Raw genomic sequence first — 10,551 nt, 5'->3', positions numbered from 1 at the left:
TTAAATATTATCAATGAAATTACAGTGCTCACTGCTCGCGAGGGGCTCCTCGATCATTACCGGCTGGCAATTCGGCCTCTTTAATCGCCGTTGTCAATACTAATCGACATCGTCGTTATTTAATATTCCTCTCGACGCGTTCTTCCTTTTGGAAACCAAACGGAGCGCCACTATGCCTGCTCTAGGTTGAACAGAGCTAGAAATAGCGACGAATTTGAGAGGGGGATGATAATACCAATTGCCACCCCTTTGTGAGTTATGAAATTTGAGTGCAATTGTTTATTATTCATTTTGTACTATATTCTGGGAACGTTTTTGAGCATGCACTTGATGAGGTGGTCATTTATGAACGACTGCTTTTTCTTGATTACAGTGCGTATAAAAGTCTTGAAGCTTCGCTTAAAAATTCGTTGGAGGAATCCTATTATGTATTAAAAATTAATTAACACTTTGATCGGCAAGCTAATACTCGTGAAAATCCCTACGAGGTTAAAATTTAATTTCTGGAGAATTAAGAACTAGATAGTCTAGCATTTCTCGTGAAACTTACTTTTCTAATCAGGCCATATTCACGAGTTCTATTCAGATTTATTTTCTTCGACAACTTCCTTTCAGAACTAATCAATTTAATTCCTCAGTTTATAGTAATGAGTAACTTGGCAGTCAACGTGTTAACTAGAGAAGAAAAAAGTTTACACGAGTCATTAGTTCTTTGTACAATAAATATCGGACTAACTATAATTTTACATGTAATTTCCTAAAACATTTTATCTGTGATAATCGTTTTGCGAAGTCTCTATCTCCGTATTCCAGCATATTTTTATCCCAATGCAGGTCTAAGGAAATAAGCCGAAACGTTGCGCAGCAATAAATTTTCCTTCCAGTGTACGTTTTCTCTGCGAATACTTCTGCTCGAATATATTAACGAGGAAGGAAAAGATGCCTTTCTAAATCTTTTCTAGATTTTAAAGTGTGATTAATTTTACTACCAGCAAAAAAAGAACCATCGAGTTACAGTTATACGTAATTTCCATACACCAATTACAAGTAAAATTCTACTATAAGCAGACAAAACCGCGTGTCAACGTGAAACTGGAACGAAATCGTGACACAATCTCATAAAGTATGAAACGGTAAGGCAGTGGTGCCAGACGAAATATTGCTACAAAATAATCAGTCGCGAGTTGTGCAGCGTACTGCTCGCAAGGTGCCAATTAGGGCGCGCATAACGAAATAGAAATGAAGAGCAGTTGGCAAAGAGAAAGACTTCCTGAGCGTGAGCGACGAACGTATGCCGACTTTCGACGCGGAAAAGAATATTGTAATTGCACCACCACAGAAACGCTCGACGGATCGAAGTTACTAAGTCACTGTTAGTGATGGGACTAATCTAATGGAATATTTATCAATGTCAATCTCATCACTGACCAAAGATGAAATTCAGGTAGCAAACAGATGTCGAAATAGCCATTGGTAGTAGGGAGATGTTACTCGACATTTTCTGTGGTACTAATGCGATTCGAACGAAAAGATGATTAAGAGATGTATAATAGACAAGTAGTCTTGTTCATAGTGCTGGTATAGTATAGTTCGTAGTATGAAGGGAGCATTCTTCCCAACTACCAATGGTGGTTGGTCATATATGCTATTAGATATTGTTCGAATAAATTCTAATAAATGTAGACAAATTTTAACACTACAGCCGATTATTTCTAGGCTATTCTTTCTTATTAGTTTTATATACCGTTAGATGAAAGCTATATCTCTATTTATGCATTCTACAATATTTATTTGAAGTTATATTATAAAGAGAATTTTAAAAACACAATGTACACTACTTCTTCGCATTTCTCAACTTTTTATTTTATGGAGTGAATCGATTTGTGCAATGAACAGCTCATATCAAGCAGATATCCAAATAAGTAATCATTGATAGTATGGAATGAGATTTAACTTCATGAATTAAACTTCAATGAGACTTCAAGAAGACAGGAACGTAGCTTTGGGAACCAAGAAGAATGCCTTTGAGGAATGTATCCATTTTCCAACTATAGTGGAGTACTATAATTACGAGTCCAATATCGCAGTTGAATATTCCTAACAAATTTTTGAAATAATATTTATCTAAATCGCGATTCGAATGAAACAGTTTCCTCCAAATAATTCACATAGACAATCAATATTCCATATTTGTACTGTTGGTCTGTTTATCAAAACAGTCGCCTATATAATAATAGCTGAGAAACACTGGAAAGAGAAACTTTAATTTAGTTTCGATTTTTCACACGTTCACAACAAAATCGACACCGAGTCCATGTTATACTAAAAAGTATAACATCAACATCCAAACTAATCGTCAAATACTATACAGTTCGTATCGAGCGAACTGTCATATTAATTCCAGCAGTCTCATACAATCGCGACTCGCAATTATGATCCGAATACGACGAAACGGTATCATCGCCCGGTATCTACGCGACGTCCCGTCATTAGCATACGCCTGCGAATAGAGCAACAACGGCGGTAGAAAATAATTAAAGCTTCTGCGATCGTTATCAAAATAATTAGAAGTTGGCGTGACTCTGCATAAGACCGCGTGCAAGGCTTGGCAAACTGTCAGATCGTAGATTCCGCGAATCCGGGCATAATTAAGCGGGAAATAGAAACGTCGGATCCGCGTTTCTATGTATTTAAATCGTCTCAACGGTCACGAGGGGGCGATGTGTCAAAATTGCGCCGCGGTTTTTCCACGTACGAGCTCGTCTTGCTTCCTTATTCGCCGCCATGAGTCACCCGTGGCCGAGATCGCCCGGTTTGCAGCACTTTCGACACCTTCGCGCAATACCTGTTCGAATATCTCGTTATGGCGTTAAAGGAAAACTCGAGGGAAACGCGCAGAATTCATGCAAATGCGAAGAAACCACGGAGATATTATATTACAGTTGAAAAGAGAAATAAAACCGCGGTAGCCTGTCTCTGTCTACTAGGATATTTCTATATCATTTTTATGTTAGTGATAAATGGTTATCGTTTATACTTTTAATAATTACATGTAACTTTACATTCATATTGATAAAATAACACCTACAGGCAGGTACCACTGAACCAGTGAACCGGTGGCTGGTACCACTTTGTGTTCTCAGTTTGATTAGATGATAAGGGTGCCACTTTGTAAGAATTCATGTGATTCACTTTCTATGCAAAACGAGAAAAATTGGTATCATTGTAAACTTTGATTGATCCCTTTGTACAATTTCAACTAAATTAGAAAGTAAAAGTGCCATTTTATAAGAACCATTGTTATTCACCCATCGTATAAAACGAAGAAATATTAGGAGCAGAGTAAATTTTGACTGATACCATTTGGTAACTTGAATTCAACTAAAAAAATAGATTTTTCAGCGACAAGCGTTATCCACCCTAAATAATTGATAACGTACAAAATATTTAATGGAACATAGCTCCTTTTTAAAATTTATACTAAATTAGAAAGTAAAAGAGTTATTTTATAAGAACCATTGTTATTCACCCATCGTATAAAACGAAGAAATATTAGAAACTCAGTAAAGTTTGACAGGTACCATTTCGTCCGAAATGGTAAAGGTTTATAGCATCCCTACTCTACCTATAGTATCTCTACATGGCAGAAACTCGCTGGCGAAAGAGACACAGATATCTACACTAACCATATACTGACTCTATACCAACAAAGTCCTGATAAGAGAAATAATAACACGTCTATAATACTTTCCACTTTGAATTTTCCACGCATTTGCATGGAATCAATAAAATTATGTACAAATACTCAGCTTGATAACAATTTTCCACAAATTTTCTACAATCAATGAATTCTTCCACCGCTAAAGTGAACTGCGATTCATTGAGAAATTCTCAAAAGAACACGCGTGATCGCGTAAATTGCGTCGAAATTTTTTCGGGGGATTCGATGAGAATTTCTCTAGGTCCCAGGTGTTCCAAACGCATGGTGAATTCGTGAATAGAGACGGAAAAACACGGCCAGGAGGCGACATACGTGGCGGCATCGTCAAAGAGTTCCTCCCGGAGGATCGCGAATCACAGATGCAATCAGATAAAGGACGGTTCTTCTCGGATTACCGTATGCGAGCCCCTGCTGTGTCCACGCACCTTAAAGTACCATTCTCACGTGCGGCGACACAAGGAGGGCCCACGTGCTCGAGATACAGTTGAGGCCGACGAGCAGGCGGCTCGCGTATTATCAAGACCAAATTATATAATGTACCCTTGAGAAGAATTCTGCGTGGACAGGTATCCTTATTTAACGGAGGACAGCGGAATCCTGGCAAAAGAAACTACGACCAAAATGGCATCAAGTTTTTACAATCAGGAAATGATAGCCGCGGGAGATTCCATCAAATATTCTGTACGTAGCGACGTCGGTTATTCAGAAGGTAAATAACGCTTGTCGTTGGAAAATGGTAACTATTTTTTAATTGAATTTAAATTACGACGTGACAATGGTGAAATTTTACGGAACTGTTAATATTTTCTCGTTTTATATGATGGGTAAATAATAATGGTCTTTATAAAAGGGGGTGGATAACGCTTGTCGTTGGAAAATGGTAAATGTTTTTTAACCGAATTCAAGTTACGAAATGGTACCTGTCAAACTCTACTGAGCTCTTAATATTTCTTCGTTTTATATGATAGGTGAATAACAACGACTCTTATAAAATGGCACTTTTACTTTCTAATTTAGTTGAAATTGTACAAAGAGATCAATCAAAGTTTACAATGTTACCAATGGCACCCTTATCCTCTGACCAAACCAAAAACACAAAGTGGTACCAGTTATACTACACTTTACATTCTTCTAAAATAATAACTTTCAATTCTCTTGCCTTTTACGTAAACGTAAACAAGAATAATAGTACCAATTTCTGAATATCCCCCTGAATATTTTACACAAAAGATAAGTAACGCCTCTCTTAAAAAAGCACCTTTCTATCACTTAAATTTCAACAAACATTGGTACCAAGTTTCCTCTACATGCTCGTCACTTATCTCATTTAAATTTTCTATAAAAATAAATGAAGTTCCTCTGAACTGTATAACAACACCACGACAGTTGACTTAAAGTTACACAAGATGGTACCGCTATCATCTATTCGTCCACGTAGTTTCGATTAAACAATTACTCCCGGGGATACCGTCGCGATCCAAACGAATGCATCCAATATTATTGTTCGGTGATCACAAAGAGTCACGTTCAAGCAATACCGAACGATCACTATGATTATACACGAGGCTTGATGACGAACCTAAGCCAAGCTCTGTAAGTCAATGGAGGGTGCGTCGCGTTCGAAGACAATTCGAACCGAGTCGGGCTAGGTTGAAATTAATCGAAATTTTGTTCCATGCCAGGGTGCTTATTAAGGTCGAGTCTTTATAAAGGAAGGTCCATGGGCATGCAAACACGGACGAGATCCGTGCAGATGAAACCGTTCCAACAGGAAAAGCTGACCATTTCTAATTAATAACCAGCCCTCTATTAAAAGCAGACGTGACCGCACAGTGGCAGCCAGTCGCATGCTTGGATCTGATTGTTTTTAATTTCTGAATGTCCTAGTACATGGGAAGCAATCAGGAGCTATTCTTCATATTTGAAAAAGTATACAGGAGGTGAAGGATATTTGTCGTCACAAAATGGTACCTCTGGTCTTCTAATTAAGTTCTTGATATTTTAGTTAAACGACAAGTATCATATATTGTATGTTTTTGGAGGTTTTCATCTTCTTCTCTGCAACTTTTCTTTTTAGTCCACCATGATGCTTTGGCAACTCGTTCTTAATTAGTCTTACCTATTTACCTAAAACAAAATAAAATCCGAAGAATAGAGAACAACGATGTGATTCTAACTGGCTTACAAACTTGTATTACTGTGATTAATATTGTAACAAAGATATACAAACACCATTTGTTTGCAGTGAGTATTCATTCATACATGAACATACAAGTAATCAATAAAGAATTTCATTTTTTTAAGCACGAAATAATATTCATACTGCGTAACCATATCTCACAATTTTTATACACTCATTTCATTACAAATGCTTCCTTTCAAACTGCTGAGTAATAAATGCTCCTCAATTATTACAATCGTTGTTAAAACCCAGGGTCACAGACAGCTTTTCGTGCAAAAACAAACTGGACCGCGAAAGTTTCACCTAAAAATGAGATCAACAGATCTTAGCACTCGTATCGCTTCGATCGTTCGAGGACTTGGGTCGAAAAAATACGATCTGAGTGACAGAGTCTGAAAATCCACGCTCGATCGTCGCTCTGGATTGGTTTCGAACGGTAGCCGCGCATTTGTGTGACCTAAGTTGATAGCGTTCGCCATACTGGCGTCCACAGAAATCGCATTTGTAAGGTTTTTCACCTATGTGGCCGTAAATGTGCTTCGCTAGCTTCGTTTTCACGGTGAATCGTGACTTGCAGAGGTCGCACTCGAACCGTTTCACACCTGTGTGACGGTATCTGTGGACCTTCAGGCCCCAAGACCTCCTGTAACACTTGCCGCAATCCTCGCACTTGTAGGGCCTTACTCCTGCAAGTAAAAAGGAATGTTAGTTTAAATTTTTAGATTTTCAATCTTTCCAACTCTTGCGTGTCCGCGAAGTCTGTAAATTTTTGGTGGCTGTGCGTCTGATCGTCTTTCAAAACTCTACCAAATTAAAACTCGGGTGCAATTATCCTCTATTTCGTGATTTTATTTTAACTTTCATAGTAGACTATTCCGACTAAACTATTTCTTGGACGTATATACGATGGTACACCCATCGATATCGTACCAATCTAAAATCTAATTCAAAACTTGCAAGGAATAAGAATTTTTAAAACTGTAAGAAACAGAAATTTGTGAACCTTCACTACACGGTGATGTACCATGTCGTAGTAATTGAGAATTACTTAGACCCTTGAAAATGCCACTATAAATTTTTCAAAGAGTCTCTGTTTCTATGAAGACCCATTTTAATTGAAGGCCAAACCTACGTTAACTACAACCCCTACGTCACCGCAACATTATCGTTGCTTAAATACAATTCAGTCGCACAGAACGAAATGGCGTTGATTCTCTGATGGCGGAGGGATTAATTAGCAACCATCTGGCAGACGTAAACTTCACGTTGGTTAATTTTTTAATTAATACCGCCGCCGATTATCCACTAAAACTGCTCTTCGTGCTTATCTACAATTTTTATGTCTCAATACCAGCTGGAATTTATATGAGAAAGCAGACGTCGTGCTACAAAGTAGTTTGAACCGTTCAGGCATTTTTCCTGCGACGCGTTTCCCTGCTCCGTTGTGAGAATATTCACAGTGAAAAAGTTGCTCCTTAAAATAAAATTAGAATTTTTATTGCGGAAAGAAGTATTTTTGCCACGAATAAATTTCCGCGTGTTGCTTCCATTCGTTCTTCGTTATTTAATTAAAATTTTACGCGAAGCAGTGACTCTCAATCTTCTTTTACAGCAAGGATCATAAATGGAAATATCAAACAGATCTTAATCATCCATCTGTCTACATATTTGTACCATTTTTTAAATTTAAAATACATTTTATTTTTCGACTTTAAATTAAGAAGAAATATGTATTGATTCAACAAAAAGAAATATAAAAACAATTTAAAATAATTATGTACACACGTGTAATGTACAAATGATCCAAAATTAAAAGAATACATACAAATTAATTTGCGTGTATAATAACATATACTAAAATTAAAATACTTTACTAAATTTTTACTAAAATTTTCTTTTACTAAAAGCCTTTTACTAAAAGTATTAATACTAAAATCTTTACTTTAATACATTACTAAATTTAAACATATACTAAAATTAATTTGTATATATATTAACATATACTACATACTTCTTCTCAATTTAAATTTGAGAAATAAAATATACTTTTAAATTGAAAATAAATTTAAAAAAGGAGCTATGAATTCTATACTCTGTTCATCGATAAAAGAAACCATAAGTAAGAAACAAAAGTACAATATTTTTAAAACCTTGAATAACACTTAAGAAATGATTTCGCTGGAAAGTGAAGAGCCTCACCATAGTGCGAGAGTATGTGATGCTTCAGAGCGCCTTTCAGGTGAAAACGACGCTTGCATATATCACACTCGAACCTCCTGACGCCAGTGTGCGTCAGCTTGTGGGTCTTGAGCACGGAGGAGCGCTTGAACTTGGCGGAGCACACGTCACACTTGTAGGGCAGGTCCGCGGTGTGAACGATCATGTGAGCCCTCAGGCTGCTCGGCCTCAGGAACCTTTTCTTGCAGACGGTGCACTCGAACGGTTTCACGTTCGTGTGCATCAGTTTGTGATCGCGCAGCGACTGCCGATGGAGCAGCTTCTTCTTGCACACCGCGCACTCGAACGACCGCCGTGTCGAGTGCGCCTCCGATCGGTGGTCCTTCAACTGATCCTTGTCCTGGAATTTGTAATCAGTCGCAGAAGACGCTTTTGTGCTAGATTAACAGCGTAATTCATTTTTCAGCGATCGTAATTAAAAATGATTTGACAGAGGAAAATTTTGATAAAAGTAAGAATCATTCGTTGTTGTTTTAAAAAAATCAGAGAGTTGCAGCTTTTAAATCTCGACACTTCAATTACAGACCCATCAAGAAACTATCTGCAAAAGGATTTGCTACATTAGTGTATTGTAACCCTTTCAGACTTGAATTGTTTTTTTTTCTCGTACTAATGTAATTTAATTTTTAGGGTTAAGTTGGACTAAAATTGGTATGAAAACATTTTTTTTTAAATTCTAATAGTGTAGTTTTTGAGGATAACTGGTCCGAAATAAAATGAAATAAAATCGACTGAAATAAGAATTCATATTTCTGCGCGAGTCGTCAACGAATTTTTGAATGTACCTCGAATCGAAGACCGCAGTGCCTGCACCTGAAGGCCTTGAAGGATTCGTGCACCTGGATGTGATCCTTGAGGGCTGCTGACCTTGAAACGAGGAAGCACCGTCAATCCGGGATAAAACGAATGATTTGCGTGTGAGAACGAGCGTGTCAGAATTTCAGCGGGGATTGTAATCAGGAACGAGACCCGAGGCGGGCAGTAAAACAGAAACCGAGGAAGAGAGCAAGAGGCGCTAAGTAGCTCAATCCACGAAGGTACCGACGGTGCTGATTATCGTACAGTGTTGCGCTAATTTCGTTCGCGTCTAATTAAATAAATCACACGCGTAATTACGTTGTTAACGGTCAAATTGCCGATTAAAAGGCGCACCTACCGTGAAAACTGTTTCCTACAAAAACCACACTGGAATAATTTCCCGTGGCTGTGGTCGACCATGTGCGTCTTGAACTCAGCTTCGTCGGGGAACACGATCTTGCAGACGCTGCATAACAGATGTTTCCCGCTCGACAGAGCCTCTATATAGTCCTCGAAGTCGACGAATTCGGCGAACGTCGCCGGTTCCGTTTTGAACTGCGCGAAGCTTCCTCTTCTCAGCTCCAATCCTCCTCGCGTTCTAGGGTCGTCCGTGGCGCGCAGCTTTTCCTTCGTCACGACCTTCGAGTTGTCTTCGAGGTCATCGCCTGCGGAAAAATTCTCGATCTCGTCGAGAACCTCCGTCTTGATTTTTATCTTCGCGGATTTCAGTATTTTTCATTTGATTAAAGTTGAAAGGAAATTTAAAGCAAGATGAGCCAAAAATTCATACAACGAAATTTCCTTGGATCAAGAGAATGTATCATCCGAAGTAAATGTTTGTTTTCGAGGTGGAGGTGGGAGAGAAATTGCAAAGGTTGTTTAAATTGCGTATTCGATTTTTGGGTCATCCTCGGGAAGCACATGAATCAGGCAGATGTAGGTTATAACCGAGACATGGATCATTTTTAATTGTGCACGCCAATTGACCGAAAGTATAATAGCTAAAAGGAAATAAATGTATCACTTTGCGTAAATAAAACATAAGTAACAGTCGTTATTTGTTCATTAAAAGACAGAGAATTCCTCTTGTCAAGTGGTAAAATTGTAACTGGTAAAATAAATCATACGATGTGTTACGGTCGTTGAAAACGAGGAATTCCTTAACTTACAAGGAATAGATAATGAATGGTACTTATGACTTCGTCGATACAGAGTCGACATCTATACTTTGAGACAATTACTACGAGAAATTAAAAAATCCACGTTTCAGTTATGACCTACAAATGGAAGTCTCCTAAAGGAATCCAAAATGTAGAAGTATTGATAAACAGTTAAATTAGCCAATAATAAGCTGCTCCATATCAATATATTTAAAAATAACTAACTTTCCAACACGCTATTAATGATAACTAGCTAAAATATATATAACGTATGTCGAATATATTGTTCAATATTATGCAAGACATAATAACAATATTATTATAATATTAACTGATATAATAAGCACATGCTAACCATAACAAAAATATGTGAGCACTTATGCAAAATGAAATAACAATATTATTATAAGTGCACACACATTTTTGTTATATTTAGGACTGTGGATTTTATG

The 10,551-nt window shown here is 37.5% G+C and overlaps 1 protein-coding gene across 3 annotated transcripts; it reads right to left on the bottom strand.

Annotated features, from left to right (window-relative positions):
- Window positions 1-5,422: 5,422 nt before the first annotated feature.
- Window positions 5,423-10,382, bottom strand: LOC128876420 (gastrula zinc finger protein XlCGF71.1-like). 3 transcript variants are annotated; one of them, XM_054122777.1, is made up of 5 exons: window positions 9,298-10,382; window positions 8,927-9,008; window positions 8,103-8,481; window positions 6,422-6,589; window positions 5,423-6,206 (listed from the first exon to the last, which is right to left on the bottom strand). In XM_054122777.1, the coding sequence occupies exons 1-5, from the start codon at window positions 9,357-9,359 to the stop codon at window positions 6,145-6,147; spliced, it is 753 nt and encodes a 250-aa protein (XP_053978752.1). In that variant the 5' UTR covers window positions 9,360-10,382; the 3' UTR covers window positions 5,423-6,144. The 3 variants fall into 3 exon arrangements, with proteins under 3 accessions (XP_053978752.1, XP_053978751.1, XP_053978753.1); XM_054122776.1 differs by having other exon boundaries at window positions 5,423-6,589; XM_054122778.1 differs by having other exon boundaries at window positions 5,423-6,589; window positions 8,927-9,003.
- Window positions 10,383-10,551: the final 169 nt, after the last annotated feature.

Source organism: Hylaeus volcanicus, chromosome 5, assembly GCF_026283585.1.
Source record: "Hylaeus volcanicus isolate JK05 chromosome 5, UHH_iyHylVolc1.0_haploid, whole genome shotgun sequence".
In the NCBI taxonomy this organism is placed as follows: Eukaryota; Metazoa; Arthropoda; class Insecta; order Hymenoptera; family Colletidae; genus Hylaeus; species Hylaeus volcanicus.
This window is presented reverse-complemented; position numbering and strand designations above follow the sequence as displayed.

Coding starts and splice junctions, on each gene's coding strand:
- LOC128876420 (XM_054122776.1), bottom strand. CDS start 9,359: ATGGTCGACCACAGCCACGGGAAATTATTCCAGTGTGGTTTTTGTAGG. Junction 9,009..9,297: donor TGTAGGAAACAGTTTTCACG/GTAGGTGCGCCT, acceptor CCTCGTTTCAAG/GTCAGCAGCCCTCAAGGATC. Junction 6,590..8,102: donor TCACATACTCTCGCACTATG/GTGAGGCTCTTC, acceptor TTTTACTTGCAG/GAGTAAGGCCCTACAAGTGC.